Source organism: Bos indicus x Bos taurus, chromosome 9, assembly GCF_003369695.1.
Source record: "Bos indicus x Bos taurus breed Angus x Brahman F1 hybrid chromosome 9, Bos_hybrid_MaternalHap_v2.0, whole genome shotgun sequence".
Taxonomy (NCBI): Eukaryota; Metazoa; Chordata; class Mammalia; order Artiodactyla; family Bovidae; genus Bos; species Bos indicus x Bos taurus.
In genome coordinates this window covers 64,732,298-64,748,919 of record NC_040084.1, presented here as the reverse complement: position 1 = coordinate 64,748,919, position 16,622 = coordinate 64,732,298, and the positions used below count along the sequence as shown (strand labels likewise).

The following is a 16,622-nucleotide window of genomic DNA, read 5'->3' as shown; positions in this document are numbered from 1 at the left end:
GAAATGCCTAGAGAGTAAATCTAATGATGATACTCACCACACATGCCTGATGGAGGGATAGCATGAGTCTGAATAAAGGACAAGAGGAGACAATAGCCCTCATTGTCATCTGGGGGGACACAACACAATTCAGCAACCTCGGGAAAAGTTTTTTTTCCAGATATATAAAAGGACAGAATTTCAACTTATTCATGACTCACAAAGTCAATTAAAGGGTTACAACTGGAAATCTTTAGATAAGTAAAATTAGCAAATAAAGTAAAAAAATAAAACGTGCTGTATTTAGTAAGGATAAGTTCTGTTTTGCAAAACACTGCCTGTTGGGGTGTGTGTATATACACTAAGTTAAACATAAAATGTATGTCTGGCTGTAATCAGATTAAAAGTCTGAAAAGGCAAGATTTAATTCTAATGATTCATAAATTCCAGAGCTGGAGAAAAACTGGAAAAAGTCACTTTACATTAAACAAAAATAAAAGGCATGGTCAGTTTCAAAAGATGAGAGTTAACTGACTTGAAGTGAAGGAAATAAAAAGTTATTTAGGTTTCTGTTTACTAGTCAATGAAAAGTAAATTCTTGTTTTATGAAATCTTTTTTCTCTCAAGCAGATTTCTCCATACAGCTCTCTATATTTTAATAGTATTATTTGTTTAAGCTGCTGCTGCTACTACTAAGTTGCTTCAGTCGTGTCCGACTCTGTGCGACCCCAGAGACAGCAGCCCACCAGGCTCCCCCGTCCTTGGGATTCTCCAGGCAAGAACACTGGAGTGGGTTGCCATTTCCTTCTCCAATGCATGAAAGTGAAAAGTGAAAGGGAAGTCGCTCAGTCGTGTCTGACTCTTAGGGACCCCATGGACTACAGCCTACCAGGCTCCTCCATCCATGGGATTTTCCAGGCAAGAGTGCTGGAGTGGGGTGCCATTGCCTTCTCCGATTATTTGTTTATATCCTTATGCAATCTCCAAAATGATTTAAGGTGGGATATACTGGGAGTAGGGTACAGAAATAGCTGAGGCATGCCTATGTTTGTACATTAAAGGGCAACTGCCAACAGTAATCTGAATATTATTCAAAAAATAATTTATTCTCAATATTACCTATAGGAATTTAGTATATCCCTACAAATTTTTAGGGAATGCTAAACAAGCCTTAGTTCCTATATATAAAATAGCATTATTTGTTTTTTAACGAACTATCAAAGTTATGATGACAAATGGTCATGAATAATTTGCTTTTTATTAGAACTAAAGTAGAACTAAGAGAACCACTGCCCTTATGAACAAAAAGACCACAATGATAATATCCATTACTGAAACTCAAATAATTATAATCTGATCTGCATGTTCTATATTCTCTGTTCTGTTTAGATGGAGGATATTTTTTCTTTTGGATGCTATCTATTAGCACAGATAGTAACATAAATCTCTGTCCATACAAACAGGGTGCTTTCCCATGTGTAGGTTAATACACATTTTCCCCATGTTAAAGACATTAGGTTTGACATTGGTGGGATAACTAATATTTTAAAATTTAGCCATTACTAGTCTTCCAATTTCCTTCTCGTATATTCTTCACAATTCTGACTCTCTTTCAATTTCTTTATTTCTTATGAAGCAGAATAAATTACTTTTTTAAAAAGACACTAGGTTTGAGTCAAAAGAAGCGTTATTACTTAGTTCTGATGCTGCCTATCATATAAGGGCAGAGGGATGAGAGTCCCTGTGAGGTCCCTGCATCAAGAAAGCGACTGAGTTAGTCCCCTCACAATAGTACTGTTGTCTTCTCAGACCCTGAATCACATCAACAGTAGAATATGACTTCCTAATCTCTAATCTAACCTTATTTAGGGTGATAAAACTGAGCAAAAAAAAACCCTAATAGACACCTTCTTTGCAGAGCCTTCCCAATCTCTCTTGGCTGGAACAAAATGGCTGCCGTACTGCGCTGCTCTGACAGCACCATAATCTGTGTGCTGCTGCTGCTGCTGCTGCTGCTGCTGCTAAATCGCTTCAGTTGTGTCCGACTCTGTGCGACCCCATAGAAGGCAGCCCACCAGGCTCCCCCATCCCTGGGATTCTCCAGGCAAGAACACTGCAGTGGGTTGCCATTTCCTTCTCCAATGCATGAAAGTGAAAAGTGAAAGTGAAGTCGCTCAGTCGTGTCCGACCCTCAGCGACCACATGGGTTGCAGCCTAGCAGGCTCCTCTGTCCATGGGATTTTCCAGGCAAGAGTACTGGAGTGGGGTGCCATTGCCTTCTCTGAATCTGTGTGCTAGTCTTCTCTTTTGTCTAGGTTAGATCACTGAAGCCAGAGACTATGGCTTTTCATCTCTTACTACATTTTACAAAGTCGTCAAAACTTTTGTTTTTAAATAAATAACAGACAAGAGTACTCTCCGTCCTACCTTCTCCTCTAGTATCAAGCAATACGTGATTTCTACTAATAGCAAAGGCAATTTTCTTGCTTCCAAAATGTATAGGTACATATTTTTCTCTCTCCATTCCCCCTACACACTACTTTTTTTTTTATTAAAGTATTACATCCTGCCACAACTTTAAAAGAAAAAAATTTTTTGGAAGATGACACACTTCTATAGATATTGCTTGTTTTCTGAGTTTTTATTTTTCTGAATAGTGAAATATTATAATTATTCAGGTATAAACAACTGGGGTTCAATTGGCAATCTATTATTTTGTGTTTTAAGCAAATGCTGTGTGATTTAAATCAGTAGACATCTGAGCAAAGCATATTATCCTCTGTAATACAGGTGGGTCTCATCCAATTAGTTGAAAAACTTAAGAAAAAAAAATTGAGGTCCACTGAGGAAAAGGAAAGTCTGCTTCCAGACTGCCTCCAGACTCAAGTTGTAATATCAGGTCTTCCCTGGGTCTTTGCCAATCCACCCTGCAAATTTTGGACCTACCAGCCCTACATCTGTGTTAGTCAGTTCCCTAAAATAAATGTCTCTCTCGTGTGTATGTGTGTGTGTGTGTGTGTGTGTGTATAATATAATCTGTTGGTTCTGTTTTTCTAGAGAATGCTGTTTTAAATAGAATCTAGTGAAATTACGAAGATAAAATCATATAGATAGATAAATTACTACCTCTAATACTGTAGATATATTAGGTATAAAGCCAGTAATTTGATCAGAATTAGAATTATAAAATCACCATATTTATTTAAATTATTTAAAGTCATTTGTATCTTATCTATGACAGTGTATAGTTTTTGGATCCATTATCTCTTCAAAAGATATGTACTCAAAAATATATATATATATACACTCAAACTATAGAACTCCAAAAAATAGAGTATATTTAAGCTTTTGAAAATCATCAACATTTAGTGCCATTTATTTTTCAATTTTTTATTCTAAAAAAAAGTAAAGACTCTTCAATGGACACACTGGCAAAATTTCACACTTAGCTCCCTCATTGAGACAGAAGAAACTAATGTCCTTTCACTGAAGTCAAGTGAAAAAGAACTGTTACAACCTGACTATGTACATAAAGAAAAAAACAGAAAGTAATGTACTTTCAGGACATGAAGTTGTATCATTCAGAAGTGAAATGTACTAGGCTTCAAATTACAAAAAGCACTGGCAGTTTCAGAGAGATGAGTCTTACAAATCTAGATACTGCATCTGTACCACAATGAAATGTGTACTTGAATGTCTTCGTTAAGGTCAATTGCTTAAGATATTGTCTAGCAACTTACAAATCACATCCTGTCATCACTGTATTACCATCTTACAACAGTTTGCATTTTTTGTTTTAAAAGACTGGCCCGTAAATAAGCTATCTTCATGTCACCCCTTTGAGAAATGAATGAATTGGTATTCCTTTTATGTATGATACACTCTTCAAAAGGCACATCAATCCTGCTTCAGTCAAAACTCTCTCAAATAACAGAAATCTAACAGAAATGCTAGCACTGAGTGGAAATCAGCACATATTCAGTTTCTTATTTATTAAAACATCAATAATAAGGTAGATATCTCACCTACAAACAACACTGTGTGAAAATCATTAAAGTGTTAAAAATGACTATATTATTGAAACTACTGACTTTAGCATATATTTCATATTTCAGTTTTAAGATGAAAGGAATTATTATTACAACATATTTTGACACATTAGATGTCATTACAAAACAATTGGAAGCTTGCAGATGGAACACACAGATAACATAAGCCTGGGCCATTGTTGACAAGCGATGAACCTCAGCTGGGAAAAGAAGAGGCTATAGGCAGGACACCATAAATCATTATCACTGTTCACCCAACTTCTAGAATTCATATTCAAAGTGTAGTAATTATCACTTTATGAAATTTCAAACAAATGTGCTGGCTAAAATTATCTTCTGACACAAGTGCAGTATCCAGTTTTACCTATTAAAAGCTTCATAGAATACTCTGGCCACAGGCATAGCCTCTGATGAAAATGTAACCTTGATGTTGCACAGCTGTGCACACTCTAGTCAACCAGGAGAGGAATGTCACGATCTTAGAAAAGTTCATTTCCTTCAGGCAGACACAGTATAGATAATGGTCATGCCATCCAACGGAGGCAAATTAGGGAGGCCCTCTACTCACGTGGCCTTGGTCGTCCAGCTCGTTGTTGGTGAGCTTCAGCTTGTCGAAACTGATCACTTGTCTCATCCAAGTCTCCCCTGAGGCAGGTGAGTCTGGATGAATGTACACGCGGGGTGGCACAGGGGAGTCAGCATTGCCTGCCACCATCCATTTAGAGCTGTGATAAACATACCTAGAAGGCAAGGACAAGGCTCTGTTTGTGGATTGTTGCTTTCTTGGAATTTCCAACTCTGTAGCCTCAGACAAAACGGGCACCCTTTTAAGTCTAAAATTCAAGGATTTGCTCTTTAGATTCAATGTGTATAAAATAAGAATTCAAACACTTTTAAAAAACTCTCTGAAGCAGTGGTAGCCTGCTGACCACTCAAGGTGATATGTTAAGGATTTAGTGAAAAATATGCACATTATTTCCACCATAAATGCAAGAATTTCGATTTGGATAAATCACACTTATTCATGTTAGACATTCTGTCTGTATTCTGATGTTCTCCATTTTTCTTCTGGATATGCAATTGACATGAAGAAACTATTAAGTTGTCAAGGTCTGCTTTAAGGAAATCCCCAAAATACTTGAGAGTTATATCTTCAACGGTCTAACTTTCTTTATCACTCCCCATTTTAGGCTTATGTTCAAACTGATAAGAGACATGGTAGAAAGTCAAGGGGAAATTGTCAGAATGTACAGCAAATTTATTTTCATAGGGAAAAAAGTCCCATCTATTATTTAGAATTATTTTTTTCTAACTCCATTACACTAGAAACTGAAAATTCAGTTTAATTTTGTTAAAATTCAGTTTAATTTAAAAGTTTGTATAATCATAAAACATAGGCTTTTATCTCTTCTAATTCTCTTTTTTTACTATTGTCAGAAAATCTTTAAATTTTTATACCACTAATTAAAATATACATCAAACTTTTAAAATTACGATTTATCTAAATAATATTACCTTTCTAATTAAGAGGCAAAACATCCTATTCTACTTGTTTATGTCTGTCAACTACACGGACTCTATAAAAATAACACACTTATATAACAATGTTTCAAGTAGTATATAAGATAATAATGTTTAATCTTATATTCAGACTATCACTTATGGTTAGTTTAAAATAGACTAACTCAAAAACTAGAAACTAGTATATCAATGATTAATTTAGAAAAGGATAGAAAATGAAAATATATATTTGGATGCTTGTCTTCCTTTTGTTTTAAAATATGGCATACAATTTAAAGCAACAATTTATGAATAGTCTCAAAGAATTCTACGAGTATAGTATGAAATTTTCTTTTTAAAATAGCATGAAGTATTTTCATAATATCCCTGATGAGGCCCACTGTTTCAACTATGTTCACACATTTCATTCTCTTTTGAATTCAATATGCCTTCTATTCTCTAATTCCTTTTCTTGGGAAAAAATACATTATCACAAAATTAAGAATAACAATAAAAACAATTTCCCTTAATTGATACAGTGTAATTTCAATAAATAAGCTCTGTGCATGGGCTTTTGTGAATATGAATTTTACATTCTAATAAGTCACAATCACTTTTCATTTGACCAAATACCATTCTTTGATAGCAGAGAAAGAGCCAAAATATTTATTTCTACTATTGCTGAAAAAGTTGGAAAATAAATCTTAGAAATGCAAGAAAAAGCAGCACAACGGATACAGAGCTATTGCCAAAATAAATAGAACAATATGCTCTGTCAAAATTTTGAAAAGTATGCATATTGAACAGTTCAAAAATCTATACCCACTAAGAGAATAAATGCTACATGTTACATATTCTTTGTGAAACATTCTAAATACAAATGCTCAAAACAAATTTTTCTTGAGAAGCAATTTAACTGAAAGCAAATTTATGTTTTAGAATTTGATCTTTTAAAATCTGGCATCTTAGTACTAATACTTGAAATTTTTCTTGTTTTATATGTGACGAATAAGCATCAATTAAATAAAATAAGCCATCCAAAATATATGAGAGAGATTTGGAAGAAGAAATAGAAGACAAACTTAGAAGAGAAAGGAAAGATGTCTAAACTCACTAGAATTACACTGTTTTCCTCTGCACAAACCCAAATTAGAATATGGATTTTAAACCAAGTATACTTAAAGATAAACTTCAAGGCACTTCTAGCTTCTATTATGGAGTAGACAATTTTAACAAAACTCCCTAATGAATTATTTAATTAAAATAAATGATACAACTTATACACAAAATGCAAATCATAAAACTGTCCTTTTTACTACCCATATTTTTAGCATTCCATATGTGCCTCTACTAATTAAATCTGTATACTTTTGACACCATAAACCTGTTTCCAAAAAGTGACTCCCTAAATCTTAAAAAGTAATAAAAACCAAATCTGATTTCATTTAAAAACTTACTAAATGTTCTAGGTGTTTATTTAAAAGACAGAAACAAAAGAGACCAAAATTTAAAGCAGGGTCTTCCAACTTGCCACTCAGAATTTCCTTTTTTTAAATGTTAGCATTTTCAACTCCCCAGGAAAATAAAAATAATTGTCATTGAAGACTGTTGATTTGTTTACTCACAGAAGGAAAAGCAAAGTTTGGCTTGGTACTGAAGAAAGTATCTTTTCCAGCTTTACTGGAATCCAGCTTTACTTGATATCTAGATAAATATATTCTCTCAAAACCCAAATATTATAATAATTTTAAAAAATTCTCTGTTAACTACCAGCCACAAAAAACAATAAGATAACAAATTTATTACCAGCTTAAAGATGTCTTGATATCATAATGAATTATGATTTTGTTTTCCTAAATTATAAAAAATCTTCAATAATTTTCTCATATTAAAGAGAAAAAAGCCTGTAAACAGTTATGATTTTGTACATAACAAAATAAAGGGAATTTATTTAAAGGTCACAAAATAATCAGGAAGAAATTGAAACAGTTTAACTATTATGTACACGTACAAATTTTACTTCATATTTCCTCTCAAAATCCTAATCAAAATGTGATCAACATAAAAGACATACTTAGCTTACCAATGCTAAACTGGCCACTTATTAAAATTCCTCAACACTTAAAGACATTTCTGTATCTATTAAAAACAAAACAAAAAATAAATGTTCACATTTACTGCAAGAGAAGGCACCATCTAGACTACTGCAAGTGACTGGGGTTGGACTGTGGATCCAATCATTCTACAGGCTTCTGGAAACAAATATCATAGTCAGTACAGATGAAATCCACTTAGCCTGTGAAATCCTGGGGCTTTCTTATTCTCTGTACCCATCTGATCACTGTACCTGTATCTTTTGTTGTCCACTGGCACAATATCCATGGCAATATAATACTGCTGGTGAGGATCTAATCCTGAGATCTTCACTCTCATTGCTGGAAACATGCGCCTATGTATAAGAGAGGGGAGGAAAGATGGTTTGGGTTTTGTTTTGGGTTATGATTATGCTTGAAGAATGAATAAGCAAAGAAAGCTCTTGAATCTGTATTTTTCATGTGGACAAATTTATAGCATTCACTTTGGCAAATGTAATCCAAAGAATCTGAACACAGGATGTATAAAACTGAATCATTTAAATGTAATTTGTTATACCTGTATTTGCATTCTATGTTTACTGAAATGTCAGTATATCTAAAAGCCAAATACACACACACACACACACACACACACAAACACACACACACACACATATATATTCTGAAGAAATAATGGTACAGAAAGCACTTTATTTTTTAAACAAAAATCAGTAAGCAGGCTGACTTTAACAAAACAAATAATAAATGGTTCCAAATAGTAGAAATAGAAAATTTGATTTTCTCAAAGTGATAAAATATACTATAATGTGAAATTTTAAAAGGGTTATAAAAAAGCACAAGGAGCCAATGTGCCATGCCATAACCAAACAATATGTTCTTTATTGAGACAGGACTTCCTGTCTGCCGCATGGTAAAGGTGAAGTGCAAAAGTTGCTCTAAATTTGAAAGGTATAGTAAAACTTCTTTATTGAAAGCAGAAACTAAACACAATGTATATTTACCAAATCATTCCTTCCCCCACCATGCCCTGAAAATACTTTAACCACACTTACTCACAACTTTGCTAATTAAAACAAATGAAACCCACATTTCTTTTAGCTTCCCAGAGATGCTTATCAAAGGAGATACTAAAGTAAATGCATCTATCTTTTTAAAAAGCACAGTAGCAAGGAATACAACAGCAAATTATTGTGTATATATATATGTGTGTGTGTGTGTGTGTATGAGCAGTTCCCTCTTCAAGAAAAAAACAAAAAACTTTCATCTACTGATTTATGTCTAGGACCCTTCCAGGTAATCTAATTTTTGCTAATTTAACCTTATAACACAAATTTTAGTACTGTTATTTACCAAAAATGTTTTCATAACAATAATGCCATTAAAGACCACTTCCAGAGAAAAGAAAGTCCATTATTCCTAACTAGGCATGAGAACAGTTTAATACACTGGCTGTTTAAGTGTTTTTCTCAGTGCACCTGTAAGATAAAGAGTAAAGGTGTTTAACTACAACCTTTATAAGACAACTGTTGCTTTGTGTTGTTGAAGACTGAATTTGGATCATTAATAAAAGCTCTGTGAAAATGTAGAAGGTAGCATATGGATTCAATAAAATATGTTTTTGTAATTTCTAACTAGTTTGGATACTTTTATACTATCCAGGTTTTTGCCATGTGTACTCCCTGAAAGAGTTGTGTGTGTGTTAAAAGTTTCTTTTGAAGAAGATAGTAGTCATAGATTTCACTGCACTAAATGAACTGAAAACTTAAAAACGGAAATATTGCTGTGCGCCTTCGAATTAACATGATCTGTGCAACAAATCCATTTATTTTACTAACTGATGGATGTGGAAATTTCACACTTTCAAAAAATAGATAAAACTTACAAATTTTGTTTTGGTATTCCTCAGCAAATTTAGGCTAATTTGTTGGATTTCACTAAGGGGAAAAAACTATAGTAACTGTGAATCTATAAAAAGAATGGTTTTTAAAAATCAGAGCAATTGTTTTTGCAGGGATTAAACATGGTTTACAGATGATTCTAGTAATTTTCATCCTAATCTAATATCAAGAGAGCATAACACAGCACATACTCATACTGCCAGCGAATCTGTGGATAAAGAAGCAATTGGAAGTTTCGAATCTATAAAAGCAAACGACAGTTTGGCTAAAGAGTAAACTGCGTTTTTTAAAAAAGGGGTAGTGTGGTGGTGGATAATCTGTTCCACAGTTTCAGAAACATAACGAAAGTCTAACTAAATACATGAACAGATGCTAAATCGGATCACGAATCTTTAACACCCCTGCCCACGGAATATCAGTAGTCACCGTCACCGCCTCGGCGGCCACAGTGATTTCTCCGCAGCATCCAACGAGAGGACTCCCCGCGCCGACTGCACTCCAGGTTAGGTAGGCAAAGTCGGTCTCAAAAGTGAACCACTACCGAGGGCCTAGTCTTATCTGTACAAACTGCTAACCAGAGACCCCATCGTGCTGCAGATCCTTTTCCCTCACCCACCAAGGCGTGGAGTGAGGCCAGGGCCCGGGCCGTTCGCGCCAGCTTGCCCTTTACCTGCCCGCCTTGGTGATGATCATCTCCGTGCCGATCTCGTGAAAGCGCTTCCAGAGCTCAGCTCCTTGCAGATCCACCCGCGGGGCCTGCGGCGAGGGCAGCGGGGTCCCGGGCCGGGCAAGGGTGGGCGCCGGAGACCCCTTCGGGGAGCCTCCTGGGGATGCCAGCGGGGAAGCGCCCTGCAGGAAGCCATCCTCACAGCCGCCTGGGCAGCAAAGGGTAGAGAGGGGTACCGGTGAGGGCTGGAGATAGGAAGCCTAGTGGAGAGATAAATCCCCCGCGGGCGGCTGGGGAGACAAAAGGGCAGCGGGAGAAACGGAAGTTTTCCTGCCATCCGGCCCTTGTAACAGGCCCACGGGTGGGTAAATACCTGCTCCGCCCGCCGAAGGGACGGGCACTCGACGCTCAAGTAGGGCCCTCTTGGCCCCCAAGTCTCAAGTCCTGAAGAGGCGTGCGGCCCAAGTCCACCCCACCCTCTCTGCTTCCGCCCGGTCAAGGCCCCAAAATAAGTTTTGTGCCGCAGCCGGAGTCTGGGATCCGTGCCGGATACACCCGAGCCATGGAGAGCACAGAGCAAAAGCGCCTGGCGCTCGGGTTCCAGGTCTCATATGCTTGGGCCTCGCTTCCCAATCGGCGTCTTTGCTTAGGGCCCGGCCGGAGGTATCCTCTAGAAATCTCTCCAGACACCGCTCTCGCCAAACTCCCCGGCCGTCCAGAGCGTCCTAGCAAAGCAGCACAGGGAATAGAAGAGCGCGAAAAACAAGCCCAAGATCGCCGTCGGCCTTGGTAGCGGGAACCAAGGGTTGGGGGGAGGCAAGGGAACCGCTCAGCTAGCCCTTGGGAAACCACGTTTGCAAATACACCGCCCTCTTCCTGGTTTGCCCAAATGGTTTAGGCATTTGTTTCGGTTTCGGGGGGGTACGCCGTCGCTCACCCTACTCTCTAGCTTTGAAAAGTTAGGAAATAAAAAGAGCACCCAGGGGCTAGAAGCCCAAGGGAGGCAGATGCGGAAAGCACAGATCTGCACCGCTGAGCGCCACAAATTGCAGCTGCTACGGGTGAGCTTCGCCTAGTGGGCGGCGGCCGCCTGAGAAGCCAGACTGGAAGCGGCATTTTAACCGTCTGGACGGTGACCCGAGTTGCGCGGAGGAGCGGCCAGGGCAGCGGGAGCTTTGAGCCCTGACACCCACCGCTAGTGTTCCTGTGGCTGAGTTGCCCTGGGTGCGTAGGGACACCGCGCGCTCGCACGCCCACAACTCGCATAAGTTCAGGTTCTCCGCGGCGGTACGGGCCCGCGGGACCGGGAGGGGACGTGCAGGGAAGAAGTTTAGGCGGGAGGGGCCGACTCACCCGCGGTTCCGCGGGAGCCGCAGCTCCGCTCCAGGTCTGCGCAACTCCGGGTGGGCCCGGAAGCCGCCCCAGCCGGCGGCTGGAGCGCAGAGCCTTCATCTCCCTCGGAGGAGCCCTTTTCGCCGGCGCCGCCGCCGCGGCTGCAGCCTCCGTCATCTAAGGCCCCGGCCGCCTCCTCCGCGCCCAGCTTTCGCCTCTTCTTCTGAAGCTGTTGCTGCTTCTCGGCGCCGATCAGTGCCTCCACCGAAAAGGCGTGCGCCTTAAGGCTTAGCATGCTGCACGGCGAGCCCCTCCGTTTCTCGGCCATCCCCGCCGCCCGGCGCCCTCCCCTCGCTCATATACACGCGCGCGGGCACACGCACACACTCGTTCTCCTTCCCCCACCAAAATCTGAACGACTCTCGGGGCCTCCCGCAGGCCCAGATCAGCTCCCTTCCCCGCTGCGGGCAAAGACAAATTTGGCGTTTCCTCTCTCGCGACTGTGTTGGGATCCGAGGAACCAGCGACGCGCCCGCCAAGTTTCCTTCCCTCGGTCTCTCGCGCGCGCTCTCTCACTGATGGACTCCTTCGCTCCCACCCCCTCCACCTCCTCCTGCTGCTCCAAGATCTGCCTCGACTGATGCGCCAGCGAGAACTAACATGGGTAAAAAACACTCTGCGGACACAAATTAGGGATTGTAATTGAAATTTGTTGCCTTGATCTGTCAGCACTTCCAGGCAGGAGAGCGGTGGGAAGAACTTGCTCATTAGTGTCAATAAAGGGGCGGGGGCGGAGTCCGGGGTCCTGTCAATCACTGAGACGTCCAGCCAATCAGAAGGCGCCGACTCCGCTCAGCCCGCGCCCACTTCCTTACAAGGTTGCAAAAAAACCTAGAGTGGAAAGCGCCGCCATCTGGCTTGGAAGCGCCAACCCGGGCGCTGAACTGGGTCAGTCTCCTTGCCTCCCACAGCCCAGTCCAGCCCAGGAGTCTCCAGCTTTCCCCACCGGGACCTGGAAAGGCTGAGGTTCCTGGCTTTGAACCGAAGTGATCACCACATTAGAATACCAAGAATCTTTCAGTAAACCTAAAGTTCCAGTCCCTTTCCCGTATCGCTTAATATTGCCACAACTAAGAACATTTTGAATGGAGAGAATTCACAGCCGCCAGGCCCATCTTTTCTGCTCTACACATTCCTGCCTTTACTAACACCCATTCTGCACCGGGAGTGGCATAGACGTATTTATTTCTTTTACTCTGTGAATTTTTCTTGGGGAGGGCGGGAGAATTCAAGGTATGTTTAAATCCTTTATATTTAGGAAAGCAAAATTCTATCCTATTTTAGTTCAGTTCTTTCTATGAACTAGTCAGAAAAAGCACGCTGTTTCCGGAGCCTCCCATTTCTTTCATACCGTGATAGTTAATTTAAACCTAGGATTTTAATTTTTTAACGATAGGACGTAGCTTTAAGACGCCTAAACAGTTTGCAAAGTGAAATATGTTTTAAGATGCAATAAGATTTCCATTGCAGTTTTAAAAGTGTCTCTGTGACTTAACGTAGCTTCATATTTTCCCTGTTTTTTACAATTTGCTACTTCTTTTCTCAGGCTTTTATTAGAATCAACATGTTTCTTTAAAACAAATTTTAAAATGCTTTTTAATTGAATAACACTAAGCGTATCTGCACAGTTTGTTTTGTACTTTCTACTCGATTTTTGCCCTGGATTAACTGACCTGAACTGAACAAAAATAATGGAGGTGGTGTAAGTAGAGCGAGTCTCTTGTAGAATAAAATTCATGATGCATATTACTCTTAAATTTTTGATGTAAAATACAGGACAAAGGGTTGTGTTGTTTTTCTCTCTCTTTCTCTCGCACTGTTTAACCTCCACGCTATCCGCTGCCCCATTATCTCTTACTTCTCTCGTAGTTTCCAGTACAGCTATTCAAGCAGTCGCTTCTCAGTTTTTTTTTTTTTTTTTTATCCAGGGGGAACTCGCGGTTCCTCCAAGGCAACCAGGAGAGCAGAAAGCAGAGCAAGCTGTGTTCAGAGGCGTCCCCGCACTCGCTGCCCTCCGGCGGGCCCAGCAATCTCTGTGTCAAAAACGACTCCCTAGCAACCTGCGGAGAAGGCCTTTTTTAAAAGATTGAGAACCCTACTCAACCTGGCGGAGGTGTTTTGCATTTGCAAAAGAAGGCTGTGCGCACAGTGTGGAGCGGGTCGGTCTTCGGAGGACCTCCAAACGCCGCGGCGCCCTGGGCGGGTAGTATAACTTTAAAAGTAAGCGCAAATCCGGTTTCTGAAGCCTGCCCTAAGACGGGCGCGAGCCTGGGAGAGCGAGGAGGCCGCCCGGAGGGCTCGGGCAAGCGGTGGGGAGGGGGATGCGGTGGTGGGAGGGCCGCAGACGTGGCAGGAGGCTGCGCACCGAGCTCCGCGCGGCCGGGGCATCTGGAGCCAACATTCGCAGCCTGCGGGGACCGAGCGCCCTGCGCCCGGCCCCGGCCCTCGGCGACCCCTAGAAGAAGCGACGCGATGCTCCTCCAAGCCGCCCTTGCGGCCTTGGGGATGTGGAAGCGCTGAGGCCCAGAGTTGGAGTCCCCAGGGCCCTCAGGCCTACTCCGGCCCCACTAGAGGGGAAGGAGCAACCCCAGGTCGCCTGGGACGGTCACGGTTTTCCAGACGAGAAGCCTGCTTTGTAGACGGGTTCTTGTCCGTTTACATGCCTCGCAGCTCAAACATTCAGAGAGAACTGCACGGGCCTACAGGGCACTCTGAGGTTCACACAGCACCAAGGCCTCCTATCCTCCTACACCATTTTCTCCTTTATCCCCGGCGGCGATGGACGCAGCCTTCCCGACGCGCGGGCACCTAGGACTTGTGTCCACTTAGACAAGCCGGAAAGCCGGGCCTCACACACACCCACTACGTCAGATGGAACGTGACCCATAGAAATAATCCAGGTGTGCCCTGGGCGCCCGGGACAGAACCTAGGCTCATGTCTCCCTAGTCCAAGTCCCGGCTGGGCTTTGGGAACCACAGCCATGGAGCCACACCACCGCTCTCCACTTTGGGCTCGCGCTGAATCCTGCTCAGACTCCTGGACCCAAGGACCCAGCGGGACCAGTTGCCCCCAACCGCCGGGAAGCAGAAGGTCGCAGACCTCAGTGCACCCCCGACTTTCGCTCCAGAGAGGGTGCGCCGAGCTTCTCATGGGGTCGGGAGGGAAGGAGGGCTGGCTTGGCATGCTTTCGGAGTCTCGGCCTTCGAAGTGCTGGCGAAGCTAGCACCTTATTGCTGCGTTTTCTCAAAAGCACGGCATGCGCGTGCCAGAACCAAGCCAGGCCTTGCACTTTGCGAGTCAAGAGAGCAAAAGAAGCAGGGACAGGGAGCGAATTGGCGGGAGAAAAACTTAACCCCGTGCGCGCGTGCACGTGTCTGTATTTGCATTTTTGCATGGGTGCGCGTGTGTGCACCTGCGCGCGTGCAAACATGGGTGGGGGGCGTGTGACCGGGGAGCGTGTGCCTCTCCTCACTTGAGAGAGAAAATGTCTGTTCCCAGTATGAGCTACGTTAAGGAAACGATTAAAACGGAATTAAACTGTCAAGCTTCTGACAAGAATAGCAGTGCTCTATTTCAAGTAAAAGCCATCCAGGCAAGAACGTTGTCAGTGGGCTTGTCTCCAGAACTTGGGGCGGCGGGCACGGAGAGGAAAGAACAGAACAGCCCTGTGAACTGTACCTAGTGGAATCCGTGTCCAGCCAGATAGCAAAACTAACGCAGGAAGGACGGTGGGCGTTGAAAAGCAAGTTGATTCCTCTTCTTTATTTTTCTCGGTGCATTTTAAAATTGGACAGTTCTGAGAGATTTTTTTAAAAATGCTTACGTTCCCACTGTGCTTTCTCAGCCTAGAGCCTATTTACACTATAGTGTAATATACATAGATTCCACCTGCCAATGCAGGAAACATGGGTTCCATCCCTGGGTGGGGAAGATCCCCTGGAGAAAGAAATGACAATCCAGTCCAGTATTCTTGCCTGGGAAATCCCATGGACAGAGGAGCCTGGTGGGGCTACAGTCCATCGGGTTGCAAAGAGCCAGACACGACCTAGCAACTGAGCACACACACATACATGTTTGGAGACAGCTTGCTATTTACGTTTACTTAACATAACTACTTGTATTATATTTATAAACAGCATATTTTTAAATTCTAAAGTTAAAAATTCTAGCGAGGATTTTCTTCTCTAAATAGACTTTTTTTAAAAAAATCTTTTACACTTGACGATGGCCATGAGTTTCTAACCCTTGTGATAATTTTCCCCACACAAGACCTGACACAGGAGGTGAGCCCTGGCACACAAGAGAGTTTGTTCTTGGCTTTTGAATGGGAGTTGCATCAGATGGTCCCCGAACTTCCGAACAGGCAGGATCCTGACTTTCTTCTCACGCGTTAAAAAAAAAAAAAAAAAAAAGTTTTTTATTAGCTAGAGGATTAACATAGTGAGAAAAACAGAAATAGACTCGAGAGAGGGGGTGACAAGGGCACCAAGGGAGTACTTATTTGGCTGCCTTAATTTGCAAGTGAATCTGGGAAGAAGCCGCATCCTAATTGGGGGCGTGGATTTCAGAGTCCCCCCCCCCCCCCCCCCGCCCCAGTCATTCAGCAGCACCTTACTCGAGGGCGGGGCTCCCTTTCTCCGCCACTTCCTTTCTTCTCTGCTCTGCTCTTCTTTTCGCCTCTCTCTCTGATCTGGGTTAACAAAAATAAGAAAATGTAACCTGTGTAAGTTTACAAGGACTAAGAGAGTACATTCGATCTCCGCTCTCGCGGGCCTCCTCCCTGCCGAGTCTCCAACTGCAAACCCAGGCCCCGTAGAGAAAGAGATCCAGAACCGCAATTCCTCGAGGCTTCTGTTGCGGATTTGCACACACAGACAGCACATCCTACACGCTGGCAATTGATTATCATTCTCTTCTTCTAACAAGCAGTCTCTCAAGTATTCTCGTCAGTTGAGAACGAGTCTCGCTACCAAAGAAGTGCCGCAGCCGACGGAAGCGCTCTTCAGGGCTCCCAGGCGCCCAAACTCGATTTAGAGCCTG

The 16,622-nt window shown here is 42.1% G+C and overlaps 1 protein-coding gene across 1 annotated transcript in view; it reads right to left on the bottom strand.

Moving 5' to 3' along the window:
• TBX18 (T-box 18) overlaps positions 1 to 12,278 on the bottom strand; it is a 28,991-nt gene extending 16,713 nt beyond the window's left edge. The window contains exons 1-4 of the mRNA XM_027551460.1: positions 11,543 to 12,278; positions 10,193 to 10,397; positions 7,876 to 7,977; positions 4,597 to 4,768 (exon numbers count right to left, since the gene is read on the bottom strand). Of these exons, the coding sequence (XP_027407261.1) occupies positions 4,597 to 4,768; positions 7,876 to 7,977; positions 10,193 to 10,397; positions 11,543 to 11,849 (786 nt within the window). The 5' untranslated portion in view covers positions 11,850 to 12,278. The remainder of the gene's footprint in view (positions 1 to 4,596; positions 4,769 to 7,875; positions 7,978 to 10,192; positions 10,398 to 11,542) is intronic.
• Between the last annotated feature and the right edge of the window lie 4,344 nt (positions 12,279 to 16,622).